Raw genomic sequence first — 17,670 nt, forward strand, 5'->3', positions numbered from 1 at the left:
AGGCAGAATGATGCAGACTCCATACAGGATGAGACAGTCGTCCATTGATAGATGGTTGTGAATAGACAACTCTTGTATGGTGCTGTTCTCTATTGCGTTCTCATCTTGTGTAATACTGCGCATTGTTATTTGCATATTCTGTATCTATTATCTTATTCTAATATCTACCATCGCTTTCTTTGTCTTGCAGATTGATTGTTCATCGTTGTTGCTAATAAACCTGCATTCAATTGATACATTCTTGTTTATGAACAATCAACTCAGGTTAGAAAGTGTGATCAGGAACAGACATATCCATCCAGTCGACACACTGGGAAAATTAAATAACTGCCACTGGTGGATGACATTTCCTCCATTATGGATGTGGCCACATCGACTACACTAAGACAGCACACCTAGACTGGGCTGTGGACCACAGATGACGACACTGGCATGGAAATGGCTATTTCTATGGCAGCCATCAAGACGCTCGATTCTGTGCGGTCCGTCACTTGGGACGATGTTCAGGACGAAACAGCAAGTGACACTCAGATGCTGCAGTTACTCAATTCTATTGAGCAGGGTCTACCTGCCAGTCGGGACGATTTCCCTGTGTCCATTTTGGAATACTTTCCCTTCCGTGAACACCTCTACACTATTGATGGCATAGTGGTCTACAAGGGGAGGATTATCATCCCACCGAAGCTACGGAAGCTTGTCCTTGAGAATCTTCATGCTGCTCACCAAGGAGTCACGGCTATGACCACCCGGGTCAGCAGCTCGATCTTTTGGCCTGGAATCACTCCCCAGATTCATGAGATGCGCAATCGCTGCTCACACTGCAATCGGATGGCCCCATCGCAACCAAGCGCTCCACCTACAGCCTCAGCTGAACCTGCCTACCCTTTCCAGTACGTTTGTTCAGATTACTTTCATCACAAGGGTCGGAGTTATTTGGTCACCGTTGATCGTTACTCTAATTGGCCAATCATTCAGCTAACAACTGGCGGGGCACAAGGCCTAGTGAAATGTCTGCGGTCGAACTTCGCCACTTATGGTATCCCCGACGAATTGGCATCTGACGGTGGGCCAGAATTCACGGCACATGACACCCAAGACTTCTGGCGTCGGTGGGGCATTAACCATCCGTTGTCATCCACTGCCTTCCCACACAGCAACTGTCGTGCCGAGATCACAGTCAAAACATCGAAAATAATGATCACCGATAACACTGGTTCCAATGGTGAACTAGACACTGATCGGTTCCAACGTGCAATACTCCAGTACCGGAATGCACCGGATCAGGACACTAGGTTGTCTCCAGCCATGATCATCTTCAAGAGGCCAGTCAAGGACTTCATACCCACCATCCCAGGCAGATACTTGCCATCGGACACCTGGCGGGAAACACGCAACAATCGTGAGGAAGCTTTGCGCATTCGGCATGCCAGGGAGATCGAAAGACTCTCTGAACACACGACAAAACTACCTCCACTGGCCGTCGGGGACCATGTCCGGATCCAGAACCAGACCGGCCTGGAACCACGAAAATGGGACCGGACCGGAACCGTGATTGAGGTAAAACAATTCGATCAATACGTTGTCAAGGTGGATGGCTCCGAAAGAATCACTCTCCGGAATCGTAAGTTCCTGCGACGTTTTACGCCTTTCAGCATGACAACTCCCACTACGACTGGCAAAAGTGGCATGCTGCCAAGCGTTATGCCAAGTGTTATGCCAATCGTACCGAAATACTTAATGTCTGGTACCCAACCCATCGCCGCTCCAAGAGTCTGTCTCAATCCTGTTACCACTCCCCAGAAGGGTGAACCCCAACATGTCATTGCGCCGGGCTTACCATCACAGACACTCCGCTCCACCACCGAGATGACACCACCCGCGAGAGTCGCTAACCAACCACATGTGCAGACCACCGCCACACCTCCACAGTCACTGCCTATTTCTGCCCCCTTGACGGTTCGGGTGATGATGTACCAGCTGGAGGGGACTCCGGCGTCGGACAGGGCGATAGTGAACCACCCACCGAAGACTCCCACAATGGACCAGGAAATTACGAACTGCCCTCAGAGGACTCCGACGATTGATCGGGTGGTGACGGGCCGCCCGAAGCGAATTATCAAACCACCAGCCCGATTCAATTCAGAAGAATATCAATTATAAACTCATGTGATCCTTTTTCTCGGTCTCCAGTTTTCATTCTATTCTGTGTCACAATTGAACGTTTTTGGGAAAGGGAGATAGACAACTCTTGTATGGTGCTGTTCTCTATTGCGTTCTCATCTTGTGTAATACTGCGCATTGTTATTTGCATATTCTGTATCTATTATCTTATTCTAATATCTACCATCGCTTTCTTTGTCTTGCAGATTGATTGTTCATCGTTGTTGCTAATAAACCTGCATTCAATTGATACATTCTTGTTTCGTGAATACAGTAGAATTTCTTAACTTAACACCAAGGTCAATCAATGGCTCCTTTGTTGGAGGGGGAACCGTCACTGACAAGTTAACATGAGAAGCCGATGGGTAATGTCGTCGCGAGCAACATCCCGTAGCTTCTCGAGGATGGGGTCTCGAAAGGGGTCCCCAGACTGAAGATCATTGATTTGCCGTGTAGTGGAGGCGACAATGTGATGAAAGAAAAACTCCATTTCCGCTGGTCGATCCTGAGGTTTTGTGGTTCATCCACTGGATACGTGGAAGTGCATCCAGAAGCGTGTTTTCCACGCCTCTCCGCCAAGTGGTGGTTAAGTTGTACGGTGTCGTTTTCCCCACAACATGCTGCAGGTGAGGGCTCTCAATGGCATCCAAGTCCAACGTATACAAGTTGAAGATAGGCACCAGGGGTCTGTGATCCACCATAAGGTTGAACAACCAAAGTCCCATGAGATACTGCTTTCATTTAGATGTAGCTCGAGCTACGGCCAATGCTTCAAGTTCAATCACAGCATACCTAGATTCTGTGTCTGAAAGGTGACGTGATCCAGACTGCACCAGTCTATGACACTCACCATGTAACTACAACAGAGCAAAACTGAGACCATGTCACCATGATGCGTTTGCTTCAAGCAGTGGGTAACTTTGGATAAAAATGGGCCATGATTGGTGGTGACACGAGAATGTTCTTTAATGCCGTTGAATGCCTTGTCATGATCAGCAGTCCAGTCAAAGAGAGCTCCTTTCTTGAGCAGTCCACTTGTGGTTCCGATGCACTGGCAAATGTCTGCTGAAAAATTGTCCAGCTGGTGAACCATGCCGAGAAAGATCTCTGATATTGTTTGGAGTATGGAAATCTGTGATTGCGTTCAGTTTATTAGCATCTGAAGCAATACTATTCCATCCAACAACATATCTGCAGAACTTCACCTGGGCCTGAGCAATCTGGAATTTCTCAGGTTTTTTTTGTGACCCCGTGCATGTGACAGCGTATCAAGCACTCTCGTACCTGCTGTACGTGTTTAGGGAACGAATTGTCAAACATTGGGATGTCGTCGACCACTTTGACAGTGTTGCATGGACCGTCCAGGGTGATGTCACCATGGCAGCAATATTCGTTGCCACTAGCATTTAATCCCATGGGGGCCCGAAGGTGTTTGTATCTACCCCCATGGCATGATGAAGACTGTGGTGAGCTGGCTCTTTTCCTCGAGGGGGGTTTCCCAGTAACCGTGGATCACGTCAGCTGTTCCGAAGAATCTGGAAGCGGAGACGCATGATATTGCTTCTGCTATGGTTGCCCGACATGACGACGATTAAGATTACGGAAATCGACACACATCTGAATCTTCCCAATTAGCCTTGGGTGTGACAATGAGGGGATGGCACCACTCCGATGGTTCACTGCCCATCGGTGCAATGAGGCCGTTTTCACCCCTCAGCCCAAATTGGGCTCAGGAGTATTGTCGTCACGGGCGTCGTCCGGCACGTCCGTCAACCTTTGATTTCCGTCAATTTCAAGGAGAACGGCTTGTCCGATTAAATCCATTTTTGCAGTGTATGTTGGGGTTGAGTAGAGGAAGGTTCCTTTCGAAAATGGGCGTGCTGCGATTTTCAATATGGCCGCCACGGCAGCCATCTTGAAATTGGTTTCCACCATGTATGGGCTGAGGGGTTACACCCACTTTGCGGTGCTATTTATTTTTGTACATGCTATCCAACTCGGATTTTACTGTCATTGCAGGGATTAATGATCATCCGTGTGCTGTTGGACCGTGGCATCGAATACATCGCTGAATTCAGCCACGAGGTCTGGCCCGACCTGGTTCCGTAGCTCCTGCGATGGGTCAGTATCTGGGTTGACGTCCAGGATCTATGCCGAATACGTGGTTATACCGGTTGGTTGGCTGCTTCTCACACAAACAACAATGTAGGTCTTGTAGGTGCTGAGGAGCTAAACATGCTGTCTGCTCGCCTTGGCACATGTACATTGTCCCCAACTCTCACCTCACCAAGTACATCATCCAGATTAGCCATGTCGAGATCCAGCAGCTGCAGATCCCTCCAGGAGTTGAACTCTCGCAATGAAATGTCATTGAGCACGGGTGGATGAGGTATTGAGCTCTTCGAGTTAGACGATGGTAGAGGCGGTTGAAGACGTGAAACTCACGCAACAGATGTAACTCTTCATCATGGCAGCGCTGTTGTGCTGCTACAATGTCGGTGAATGCCGCCATTATTGACGCCACGTCTGAGGAGCCACCGGCCTGCTCGGGGTTTGACCTTCCGGCCATCGTAGGTTGCTCACCAGTTCCCTTTGGCATCCTGGTCTATGCTGTGCCATGTTTGTTCACGAAAGAACGAAGCCGACTACGCCATGTTGTGTTGTAACTCGAGGTGAGACACATAAACCAGAAGTCATTTATTTCCAATCCATAGTGTGGTGCACGCGGGCACAGAAAAAGAAGAAGAATCATAGTCTTGTAGCGGTTACCGCTGGATGCACACAATCGCCTTGCCCCGGCCAGAACACGGCCAGACGCGCCTCTCCCGGGCATGCCCGGACTCACTGTTCCCGGGCACGCCCGAACCTCCCGGGCACGCCCGGTCTCGTCTTTCCCGTGCATGCCCGCTCTCGCCTTTCCAGGGCTCGCCCAGAGCGTCCGCGTCCGGGCATGCCCGCTATCGCCTTTCCAGGGCTCGCCCAGAGCGTCCGGGCATGCCCGCTATCGCCTTTCCAGGGCTCGCCCAGAGCGTCCAGGCATGCCCGCTATCGCCTTTCCAGGGCTCGCCCAGAGCGTCCGGGCATGCCCACTCTCGCCTTTCCAGTGCTCGTCCAGAGCGCCCGGGCACGCCCAGCCTCGACTTGCCAGGCCGCAGCCAAACACGCCCGGGCAGGTCCAGACTCGCCTTTCCAAGGCTCGCCCTTGACACCCGGGCATGCCCGGTATAGCTTTTGCCGGGCAAACTTCCCGACATAAGTGTGTATATATATTGCTGCCCGATAAACGGGCTTTGGTCAGAATACCTGAGCTGTTTTGTTTCAATAAAGCAACTCGGACGAATTCCGTCTTTGGTCGCGTCAATTCTTTCGACTCGCGTTGGAGCGCAGCTCCTTCACTGGTGACCTACCGACATGGACACGGCAGTGACTCTTAAACTGCCTACCTTCTGGGAGGCTCACGCGGCTGTTTGGTTCGCCCAGGCGGACTCCCAGTTCGCCCTGCGAGGCATCACCGCAGACGACACCCGCTTCCACCATGTCGTGGCAGCGCTCGGTTCCGCCACCGCGGCCCGCGCCCTGAGCCTCCTCGAGCACCCGCCGGCTGCCGACAAGTATGACGCGCTGAAGACGCTCCTCCTCGATGCTTTCGCCCTCTCACCGGCGGCACGCGCACGGCGCCTGCTCGACCTGCCCGAGCTCGGCAACACGCGCCCGTCCGAGCGCATGGACTATATGCTCTCGTTGCTCGGTGAGCACTCTCCGGATTTTTTGTTCCGCGAGTTGTTCCTTCGCCAGCTGCCTCACCCGGTATGCCTCGCCCTGGCTGGCACGTCGATCACCGATCCCCGCGCCCTCGCCAGGGAAGCCGATAAGATCTCCTCGGCGGGCCAACACATCGGCGCGGCTACCTGGAGCCTGCCGCCGTCCGAGGTGACGCCCACGACGCCCGAGCGCCCTGCGCGGTTGGAGGCCGAACTGCCGGTGAAACTGGCGGCCACCACGCCGCACCGACCGCTTCCGACACGACGGCCGGGGCCTCCACCTGACCAGGCATGGTGTTATTACCACGCCAGGTTCGGACACAAGGCTCGGACGTGCCGACCCCCGTGCACTTTTGGCAAGTCGGAAAACGGCCGGGCCGGCGTTCATTCCCAGCCATGAGCGCCGGCCACTCGGGCAACTTGCTTTTTATTCGGGACAAAGCGTCCGGGCGGCGTTTCCTTTGTGACACCGGCGCCCAACTGAGCGTCATACCCGCCTCCGAGCAGGACAGGCGGGACGCCGTTTGCGGCCCCTCTTTGGTCGCTGCTAATGGCTCGGCCATATGCACTTTCGGCCCGCGCAACGTCACCCTCTGCTTCGGCAGCCAGCGCTTTCAGTGGACCTTTGTGACCGCCTGCGTCCCCATGGCTTTGCTGGGCGCCGACTTCCTCTGCACGCACGGGCTGCTGGTCGACGTCAAACGTCGTCGCCTTGTCAACGCCGAGACTTTCAGCTCTCTGGCATGCACGATGAGCAGCTCCGCGCCGACCGAACTGGCGTGCACCCTCCCGACGGCGAACGAGTTCGCTCGCCTGCTCGCGGAATTCCCGGCCCTCACACGGCCGACGTTTTCGGCCGTCGCAGTGCGGCATGGGATCGAGCACCACATACCCACTACGGGCCCGCCGGTCTACGCCAGGGCCCGCCGCCTCGACCCGGCCAAGCTCGCCATGGCAAAGGCCGAGTTCGACGCATTGGAGCACCTCGGCATCGTGTGGCGCTCCAATAGCGCGTGGGCCTCACCACTGCACATCGTGCCAAAGCCGGGGGGCGGATGGCGCCCGTGTGGCGACTACTGCCGCCTCAACGACGCTACCACCCCCGACAGGTACCCGATCCCGCACATCCAGGACTTTTCCGCCCGTTTGGCGGGACGGGTCATATTTTCCAAAATTGACCTGATACGGGGATACCACCAGGTACCTGTCCGGGCGGCCGACGTCCCGAAGACGGCCGTCATCACGCCGTTCGGCCTGTTCGAATTTTTGAGGATGCCATTTGGCCTCAAGAACGCGGCCCAGGCGTTCCAGCGCTTAATGGACGGCGTGCTGCGCGACCTGCCATTTCTTTTCGTCTATCTGGACGACATCCTCGTCGCCAGCACCTCCCGCGCCGAGCACCTCCTCCACCTCCGAACACTGTTCGGTCGCCTCAGCGAGCACGGCTTAATTGTCAACCCGGCCAAATGCCACTTCGGCACGACGACCGTTGACTTTTTGGGCCACCGCATCACCAAGACCGGGGCCGTGCCGCTGCCGACCAAGGTCGAGGCCATCACCACATTCCCGCATCCCCGTTCCATCAAGGCCCTACAAGAGTTCCTCGGCATGGTGAATTTTTATCACCGATTCGTGCCCCGCGCTGCTCAGCTCATGCGGCCCCTTTACGAGGCCCTCCGGGGCAAGCCGGCCAAGCATGACATCGTTTGGTCCGCGGCCATGGACGCGGCCTTCGCGAGCGCAAAACGGGCCCTCGCCGACGCAACGCTGCTGGCTCACCCGGTGCTCAACGCGCCCATCGCCCTCACTACGGACGCCTCCAACTACGCGGTGGGCGCCGTCCATGAACAATGGGTGGACGGGGTTTGGCAGCCACTCGCTTTTTTCAGCCGGCAGCTCCGGCCGAACGAGTTAAAATACAGCACGTTCGACCACGAGCTGCTCGGTCTATTCCTGGCCGTTCGCCATTTCCGACACCTCCTGGAGGGCCGCCCGTTCACGGCTTTCGTCGACAACAAGCCGTTGGTCTACTCAATGGCCAAAGTCACGGAGCCGTGGTCGGCCCGCCAGCAGCGCCACCTCTCCACCGTGTCGGAATTCACCACGGACATCCGACACGTCGCCGGCAAAGACAACGCTGTGGCCGACTGTCTTTCTCGGGCCAGCGCGAACGCGGTCCACCTCGGCGTGGACTTCGCGCTCATGGCGGCCGACCAGACCACCGACACCTCGGTGCAGGCCCTCCGGGCGGCGGACACGGGCCTCCGCCTGGCCGACATCCCTTTCGCGGGCACCGTCCTGCTCTGCGACGTCTCCCAGGGCCAGCCTCGCCCCATCGTGCCCATTTCCTGGCAGCGCCGCATCTTCGCCTCCATCCACGGCCTTTCTCACCCGGGCCGGAAAGCTTCTCAGAAGCTGGTGTCGGCGCGTTTCGTCTGGCACGGCCTTCGACGGAACGTCCGCGACTGGGCCAACGCCTGCACGGCCTGCCAGTGGGCCAAGGTCCACCACCACACCCAGGCCCCGCTGGCACCTTTCACCATGCCTGCACGGCGTTTCGACCACGTCCACGTGGACCTGGTGGGTCCCCTGCCCCCATCGCGGGGGTTCACCCACCTGCTCACCATGGTGGACAGGACCACCAGGTGGCCGGAGGCCGTGCCCCTCACCTCCACCACCACCGCCGACGTGGCGCAGGCATTCATCGCCACCTGGGTTGCTCACTTCGGCGCACCGGCGGACATCTTGTCCGACCGCGGCCCACAGTTCACGTCCGAACTTTGGGGCGCGGTCGCCCGCTCGTTGGGGGTCACGCTGCACCGCACCACGGCCTACCACCCCCAAGCCAACGGGTTGTGCGAGCGGTTTCACCGCTCCATGAAGGCCGCACTCATGGCCGGCCTTCAGGACGACGGTTGGACCGACCGGCTGCCATGGGTCCTTTTGGGCCTCCGCACGGCCCCCAAGGAGGACCTCCAGGCGTCCGCCGCCGAGCTCGTCTACGGCCAGCCGCTCCGCGTCCCGGGCGAGTTCGTGCCCGACGCTACCAGTCCCTGGTCCGCCGCACACCAGCGCTTGGACCTCCAGGAGGCCGCCCGCCGATTTGCCCCCATGCCAACGTCCCGCCACGGTGGCCCCCAGTCCTACGTCCCCCCGGCGCTTCGCACAGCGGAGTACGTCTTTGTGCGTCATGACGCGCACCGGGGGCCACTCCGGCCGCCGTACGACGGGCCCTTCCGGGTCCTGCGACGGGGCGACAAGTCCTTTGTCGTCGACGTTGGCGGCCGGTCGGACCGGATCTCTGTGGACCGCCTCAAACCGGCGCACATGGACGTCGACCGACCACCATGGTTGGCCCTTCCTCCGCGGCGAGGCCGCCCCCCGTCCACAGTTCCCCCCGCTCGACCACCCACCACCACGTCGGACCCCTCCCCACGACCCTCCAGGGGTCGCTTCGGCCAGGTCATCTGGACCCCCCTTAAATTGACCCTGCCGGTGCAGGTCGATTCTGGAGGGGCGTGTGTAGCGGTTACCGCTGGATGCACACAATCGCCTTGCACCGGCCAGAACACGGCCAGACGCGCCTCTCCCGGGCATGCCCGGACTCACTGTTCCCGGGCACGCCCGGTCTCGTCTTTCCCGGGCATGCCCGCTCTCGCCTTTCCAGGGCTCGCCCAGAGCGTCCGGGCATGCCCGCTATCGCCTTTCCAGGGCTCGCCCAGAGCGTCCGGGCATGCCCGCTATCGCCTTTCCAGGGCTCGCCCAGAGCATCCGGGCATGCCCGCTATCGCCTTTCCAGGGCTCGCCCAGAGCGTCCGGGCATGCCCGCTCTCGCCTTTCCAGTGCTCGTCCAGAGCGCCTGGGCACGCCCAGCCTCGACTTGCCAGGCCGCAGCCAAACACGCCCGGGCAGGTCCAGACTCGCCTTTCCAAGGCTCGCCCTTGACACCCGGGCATGCCCGGTATAGCTTTTGCCGGGCAAACCTCCCGACATAAATGTGTATATATATTGCTGCCCGATAAACGGGCTTTGGTCAGAATACCTGAGCTGTTTTGTTTCAATAAAGCAACTCGGACGAATTCCGTCTTTGGTCGCGTCAATTCTTTCGACTCGCGTTGGAGCGCAGCTCCTTCAGTTTGACCTATTACTTCACGGAGTAGCTTTGGGTCTATACTCAGTTCCACATCACAATCCGTAATTCTATTTCGATTAGGACAGCGATTTATTTAATGAATTTCCTATTTTAATATTGAACACTATCAAAGCCCGCTTGGAGTTTGCAAAAAAGCACCTAAAGGACTCTCAGACTGGGAGAAACAAGATTCTGTGGTCTGATGAAACCAAGATTTAACTGTTTGGCTTCCGTCTGGCCACTCTGCCATAAAGCCCAGATCGGTGGAGTGTTGCAGTGATGGTTGTCCTTCTGGAAGTTTCTCCATTCTCCACACAGGATCTCTGGAGCTCAGCCAGAGTGACCATCGGGTTCTTGGTCACCTCTCTTACCAAGGGCCTTCTCCCCCAATTGCTAAGTTTGGCCGAGCGGCCAGCTCGAGGAAGAGTCCTGGTTGTTACAAACTTCTTCCATTTAAGAATTATGGAGGCCACTGTGCTCCTGGGAACCTTCAATGCAGCAGAGATGTTTTTGTCGGCTTCCCCAGATCTGTGCCTCGACACAATCCTGTCTCTGAGCTCTGCAGGCAGTTCCTTCGACCTCATGGCTCGGTTTTTGCTCTGATATGCATTGTCAGCTGGGAGACCTTATATAGATAGGTGTGTGCCTTTCCAAATCGTGTCCAATCAATTGAATTTACCACAGGTGGACTCCAATCAAGGTGTAGAAGCATCTCAAAGATGATCAAGCGAAATGGGAGGCACCTGAGCTAAATTTCAAGTGTCATAGCAAAGGGTATGAATACTTATGTAAATGTGATATTCAGTTTTTATTTTTAATAAATTTGCAAAACTTTCTAAAATCCTGTTTTCTCCTTGTCATTATGGGGTATTGAGTGTAGATTGATGAGGGAAAAAATGAATTTAAACGATTTCAGCACAAGGCTGCAACATAACAAAATGTGAAAAAAGTGAAGGGGTCTGAATACTTTCTGAATGCACTGTATTTTATGTATATGCATGGCTGTATTTGCCATTTGTTTGGGTTGACTCAGACTGTCATCCTTCCGAGGTTGGCAAAATGAGTACCAGCTTACTGGAATGAATGAGCCATTCAAGTATCCTGCGTCGGAGTGGCGACCTGTCCAGGATTGTGCCCAATAGCCAAGAAACTGCTTCAAGCAGCCCTATGCATCATCAAGATGCAAAAATAAGTGGTCATCACTCATCATACACGAATTGTGGTCATGCTGATCCTATGGTGCAAGTTTGTATGTAATCGGCCCAGAACTGTAGGAGGAGGAGCGCAATAAACAAACAAACACACAAACAACCACCGATCCGTGAATTATAGTAGGTATTCTTACCTGAACTAGCTCCAGTCAAAAGTCAGGCTGTGCCAGCCGTTTCGTGAAAGACTTGAGACAACAACGTTCACCGGCCAAGCCTACGGGGTGGGAATAGTTAGGGGCCGTTAAAGTAGTAGTAGTAATAGAGGTAGTAGTAGTAGTAGTAGAAGTAGTAGTAGAAGTAGTAGCAGTAGTAATATAAGTAGTAGTAGTAGAAGTAGTCGTAGAGGTAGTAGCAGTAGGAATAGTAATATAAGTAGTAGTAGAAGTAGTAGCAGTAGGAATAGTAATAGAAGTAGTAGTAGTAGTAGGAGTAGTAGTATAAGTAGTAGTAGAGGTAGTAGTACTAGCAGTAATAATAGAAGTAGTAGTCGTAGAAGTAGTAGTAGAAGTACTAGTAGTAGTAATATAAGTAGTAGTAGTATAAGTAGTAGTAGAGGTACTAGGAGTAGTAATAGAAGTAGTAGTAGTAGTAGGAGTAGTAGTATAAGTAGTAGTACTAGCAGTAATAATAGAAGTAGTAGTCGTAGAAGTAGTAGTATAAGTAGTAGTAGAAGTACTAGTCGTAGTAATATAAGTAGTAGTAGTATAAGTAGTAGTAGAAGTACTAGGAGTAGTAATAGAAGTAGTAGTAGTAGTGGAAGTAGTAGTAGAAGTAGTAGTAGTAGTAGTAGGAGTAATATAAGTAGTAGTAGAAGTAGTAGTAGTAGAAGTAGTAGTAGAAGAAGTAATATAAGTAGTAGTAGTAGAAGTAGTAGTAGAAGTAATAGTAGTAGTAATATAAGTAGTAGTAGAAGTAATAGTAGTAGTAATATAAGTAGTAGAAGAAGTAGTAGTAGTAGTAGTAGTAGTAGTAGTAGTAATATAAGTAGTAGTAGTATAAGTAGTATTTGAAGTACTAGTTGTAGTAATATAAGTCGTAGTAGTAGAAGTAGTAGTAGAGTAGTAGTAATAGAGGTAGTAGTAGAAAAAGTAGTGGTAATAGAGGTAGTAGTAGAAGAAGTAGTAGTAGAAGTAGGAGTAGTAGTTGTAGTAATAGAGGTAGTAGTATAAGAAGAAGTAGTAATAGAGGTAGAAGTAGAAGTAGGAGAAGAAGCACTCGTAGTAGTCATATAAGTAGTAGTAGTATAAGTAGTAGTAATAGAGGTAGTAGTAGAAGAAGTAAGAGTAGAAGTAAGAGTAGCGGTACTAGTAGTAGTAGTAGTAGTAGTAGTAGTAGTAGAAGTAGTAGTAATAGAGGTAGTAGTAGAAGAGGTAGTAGTAGTAGTAGTAGTAGTAGTAGTAGTAGTAGTAGTAGTAGAAGTAGTAGTAGAAGTACTAGTAGTAATAGAGCTATATTTAGTCATGTATGTGTAGCCTTTGACCGGACGAGTTGGAGAAAGAAAGAAAAAAAATAAAACTTTCATTCACAGGAACCCAACAAGCACCCTCAAGTTAGAAGAGAGTAGGTTTGTTTGCAAAGCGTTTGTCCAATCAAAAACAAGATATAGGTGAATGGGTTTCGTAAGGGAAGGATGCCAGGTATGAACAAATGAAGATCACAACGTAGGGTGGAGGGGTTGGGGAGGGGGAGGGGGCGATTATTGAGATCTAGTAGTAATAGAAGTAGTAGTAGTAGTAGTAATAGAGGTTGTAGTAGAGGAAGTAGAAGTAGAAGTACTCGTAGTAGTAATATAAGTAGTAGTAGTAGTAGTAGTAGTAGTAGTAGTAGTAGTAGCAGTAGTAGTAGAGTACTAGTATTAGTAATATAAGTAGTAGTAGTAGTAGTAGTAGTAGTAGTAGTAGTAGTAGTAGTCGTATTGACGAAACGTTTGTTTGGCAGGATAAGCTACGAGTGCCCCATGGTGCTGCGCAACGAGACTTTGGAACCTTGAAGTGTCACTGGATGAGTGTTGGCGATCCGCACGACTCTTCCATTATTTTGTGTATATTATACTGGTTCCATATACAAAGGTCACATGTCTCTCACAGAGGTCGAATGCAAGTTGACCCTAAAGAAAACCGAGAGTATGCTTACGTTAACCCATTCCTCGTAGAAACACGAGACCCCGAGAGAATTCGACCGTGAAACTGCATGAAATGGGTCTCACATCCTGACAACTCGAGACCTTCGCAGTGAAGAGATACATGTGACCACACGTGGTTCATACCCAAACATCTTTAGCTGCGACCAATCAACCACGAGCAGGTCCAAGTGTCCAAAAGAGCCCGATAACTCATGGTTAACCCCCTCTTGGGAAAACCCACATCCCCATGCAGCCGCCTCTACAAAGGTGTGCAAGTCCCTCGAGAGAATGGAAGAGTCTACCTGGCCTCGTGATGCGATCATGCACCTGGAGAACAACCACCGCACAGTCCCGTGACGTGCTCGTCTCATACGGAGCCGTCGTTTGCCGCTGGTACGAAACCGCTGGGCTAATCACAACCACGGCCGGGGTGGACGGACACTCGCGCGAGCGTTTTCCCGGGCTTTACGAGCAACCCGGATTGTTTAGGGGCGAGTTTAGCCCCCTCGTCTCTATTCGCTCTCCTCGTCATTCCCGCTTCCTCCTCCCGCTCGGGCTCCTCCCGCGGCGGTGAGCGAACGAGGGAGCGGGGAGCTATGGAGGCCGCGGGATCGGGCCGACGCTCACCTTCTCTAACCGGTCGGTGTCTCATTCGACATATCATTCGCCCCACACCTCGGGGAGCGAGCTGAGCGAGCTGTTGATGAAGGAAGGACAGAGAAAGAGCGCGAAAATAAAGTGAAAGGGCGAAAGCGCGTGAAATAAGCATCATCAGGGGAGCGAGAGGGAGACAGAGGGAGTGGGAGTGAGAGGGAGACAGAGGGAGTGAGAGGGAGTGAGAGGGAGGGAGAGGGAGACAGAGGGAGGGAGAGGGAGTGAGAGTGAGGGAGTGAGAGGGAGGGAGAGGGAGGGGGAGGGAGAGGGAGGGAGAGGAAGTGAGAGGGAGACAGAGGGAGTGAGAGGGAGACAGAGGGAGTGAGAGGGAGACAGAGGGAGTGAGAGGGAGACAGAGGGAGTGAGAGGGAGACAGAGGAAGTGAGAGGGAGACAGAGGGAGTGAGAGGGAGACAGAGGGAGTGAGAGGGAGACAGAGGGAGTGAGAGGGAGACAGAGGGAGTGAGGGAGGGAGTGAGAGTGAGGGAGAGGGAGTGAGAGGGAGGGAGAGGGAGGGAGAGGGAGTGAAAGGGAGTGAGAGGGAGACAGAAGGAGTGAGAGGGAGAGGGAGACAGAGGGAGTGAGAGGGAGACGCGTTCATCCATCCACGAACCCATGCACGCGCGGCCACATCGCTTTGATCTCATCCTCATCCTCATCTTCATCTTCACATCGACACGTCCGTACTCTGCTAATTCTAATCTTGTGCATCTCCCTCCGCCCTTCATTCGCAATCCCTGATCCACAACGCCATGAACCGTCTTCATCCTCCTCTTCTCGCTTCGTCATCGGTCCCATCCGACCTCCCACCTCCCTCCTCCATCCTCAATCGTTCCCCCTCCCTCACTCTCCAATCCCTCGAATCCACCCTTCGGTGTCTCCTCTCCTTCTCTAGTCTTTCCCGTTGCTCGGTGAGAGTCGTTCGCTCCTCACCGCCCGCTCTCCCGGACCCCGCAGCCTCCATCCCGCTCGAGGAGCCCACCGCCTGGCTCGGTGTTCCCGGGGACTCGAGTCCGCTGTTGGCGCCGCCTGGAGCATCGTCCGCGCCGACCAAGCGTACCATGCTGTCGGTGCACGAGGCGGCGCGGGTCTACCACACGAGCTACGTGCGCAACTCTCGCGCCATCGGTGTCCTGTGGGCCATCTTCACCATCTGCTTCGCCATCATTTGCGTGGTGTGCCTGGTGCAGCCTTACTGGATCGGGGACAGCGCGGACACCGCGCAGGCCGGATACTTCGGTCTGTTCCGGCACTGCGTGGGTAGCGATCATAGTTCCCGAGAGATCACCTGCAGTGGCTCGTTCGTCGACTTCTCCTCCATCCCGTCAGGCGCCTTCAAAGCCGCATCGTTTTTCGTGGGAGCGTCCATGGCGCTCGTCATGACGTGCATACTGTGCTTCGCTCTCTTCTTCTTTTGTAACATAGCCACGGTGTACAAGATCTGTGCGTGGATGCAGCTTTGCTCGGGTCAGTTGCGGTGCGGGTGTGCTCGTTCTAATCGTGTACGTACCTCCAATGTGATTTGAGATTTATAGCTTCGTATCTAGGGAAGGGGCGCTCTTCCAGTATACATCATCAACCTGGGTCACGTGATAATCATGCGTGACCTCATGTGAGTCGCATATGCTGCATTCATCAAAAATATAACTTACTGGCACTGTAATACCTGTACTCCCATGTATATCTACTTCTGTCTCTAATAATGCTGCAAAATTAGTAATTATAATTGGAACCCCACCTTGGTGTATGATGAGCTCAAGACACTTAATAAAAAACATAGGGGCAATAGCCCTGGTGCTCACCTGGTAGAATTAACAGTATACTGCACTGACTCAGGGTATTTTACACCAATTTCAATGGTTGCTAGAAGACAGGGCAGCATGAAGAATCATACTAACATAATCATAAGACTTTAAACAAACAAACAAAAAAATACCTATTTTGGGGGGGGAAACCACCCTCCCCCAACCCCATATACCTCCTAAGATTCCAATTTTTCTAATGCCTTGACCACCTAACATTGGTGCATCATGGGTGATTAAGGTTGTGGTGAAGTTTCATTGAAATTGCGTGTGTAGTTTCTGAGAAGAAAGCAAATACCTATTTTGGGGGGCAACCCCCCGTAGATCCCCAAAGGGGCAGATTTCTTTAATGCCGTGAACAAACTTTGGTACATCACGGGTGGTGAAGGTTGTGGTCAAGTTTCATCGAATTATTGTGTGTGTAGTTTCTGAGAAGAAAGCAAATACCTATTTTGGGCAGTCAAACCTGGATCCACTTTGTGACCCCGGTAAACCCCCTTAGATCTCGATTTTTTAAATGCCGTCAACAACCTTTAGTCACAACACAACAAATATCATTTGTGCCAAATTTGATCTCAATCCCATCAGCGGTTTCGGAGAAGAAGTTTCAAGTGTTTATGGACAGACAGACTGACGGACGAAAAACACGGCATCGCATATGCTCCCCTGAACTTCGTTCCAGGTGAGGTAAAAACCACCTGAAATGTCAATAACACACGTAAGAAAGGACACCACATCCCTCATTCCATCCAAGTTCAACATTTGGACCTTGGTCACAACCTGGTTTGTAAATAGCAGCAATGACAATACATAAAGTCCATATGAACCAATAGAGCCCTCAAATAGCAAACATATGGACCCATTCAGACCATCAATAGCGGCCATAAAATCCATAAATATGAGCCAATATGGTCCAGAAATAGCACCAATAAAGTCCATAGGTACAGTCGTGGCCAAAAATATTGGCACCCTTGCACTTTTTTCAAATAATGCACCATTTCTTCCAGAAAATTGTTGAAATTAAAAAACATTTTGGTATCCACATGTGTATTTCGTTGGTTTGCAGTGGAACAAAACAAAAAAAGCTGAAAAAATCCTAAATCTTGGCTTATTACACACAGAAATTCTAAAATGGCCTGGACAATATTATTGGCACCTTTTAGAAGTTGTTGGTAATAATTAGATTTCAAGCAGGTGACTCTCCATTACTTTGGAATTGAACTTATCGGTGGTGAGTTGCAGGTGCCTGCAATATAAAAATCACTCATTCAACCAGTTTGAATAGAGAAAAGGAGTCATTCTGCTGTTTTGTGTCACTGTACCACAATGAGCATGGAGAAAAGAAAGAAAACCAGAGAATTGGCTGAGGAGGTCAGACACAAGATTGTAGCCAGGCATGGGCAATCTCAAGGCTACAAGTCCATCTCCAGAGACCTTGATTTTCCTGTGTCCACCATACGCAATGGTATCAGGAAGTTTAAGGCCCATTGTACTGTAGCCAACCTCTCTGGACGTGGCCGCAAGAGAAAACTTAATCGAAGATTGCAGCAAAGGATTGTTCAAATGGTGGAGAAAGCACCTCGATCAACTGCCAAACAGATTCAAGCTGACCTTCAGACACAAGGTACGACAGTTTCAACTCTCACCATCCGTCACCAACTCAATGAAAGAAGGTTCTATGGAAGGAGACCCAGGAAGACCCCACTGCTGAGAGAGAGACATAAGAAAGCCCGACTGGAGTTTGCCAAAACACACCTGAACATGCCAAAATCCTTCTGGGAGAATGTCCTGTGGACAGATGGGACCAAATTAGAGCTTTTTTGTAAAGC

General features: G+C 52.3%; 2 protein-coding genes across 7 annotated transcripts in view; one reads left to right on the forward strand and one right to left on the reverse strand.

Annotated features, from left to right (window-relative positions):
• Window positions 1-14,810, reverse strand: part of SLC25A20 (solute carrier family 25 member 20) — a 92,818-nt gene extending 78,008 nt beyond the window's left edge. Inside the window, exons 1-2 of one of the 5 annotated variants that reach the window (XM_078766794.1) lie at window positions 14,653-14,810; window positions 11,399-11,478 (exon numbers count right to left, since the gene is read on the reverse strand). The gene's annotated coding sequence lies outside the window, so the exon portion shown is untranslated. Of the gene's footprint in view, window positions 1-11,398; window positions 11,479-13,397; window positions 13,901-14,013; window positions 14,160-14,652 lie in introns of those variants that run through there. The other 4 variants (XM_078766792.1, XM_068132572.2, XM_078766793.1 and 1 more) reach the window with 4 other exon arrangements.
• Window positions 13,946-17,670, forward strand: part of LHFPL3 (LHFPL tetraspan subfamily member 3) — a 31,314-nt gene continuing 27,589 nt past the window's right edge. The window contains exons 1-2 of one of the 2 annotated variants that reach the window (XM_068132571.2): window positions 13,946-14,025; window positions 14,997-15,506. In XM_068132571.2, the coding sequence (XP_067988672.1) occupies window positions 13,983-14,025; window positions 14,997-15,506 (553 nt within the window). In that variant the 5' untranslated portion in view covers window positions 13,946-13,982. Of the gene's footprint in view, window positions 14,026-14,418; window positions 15,507-17,670 lie in introns of those variants that run through there. The other variant, XM_068132570.2, reaches the window with a different exon arrangement.

The sequence above is a fragment of the Myxine glutinosa genome, chromosome 12 (assembly GCF_964187855.1).
Source record: "Myxine glutinosa chromosome 12, kmMyxGlut1.1, whole genome shotgun sequence".
NCBI classification, from domain to species: domain Eukaryota; kingdom Metazoa; phylum Chordata; class Myxini; order Myxiniformes; family Myxinidae; genus Myxine; species Myxine glutinosa.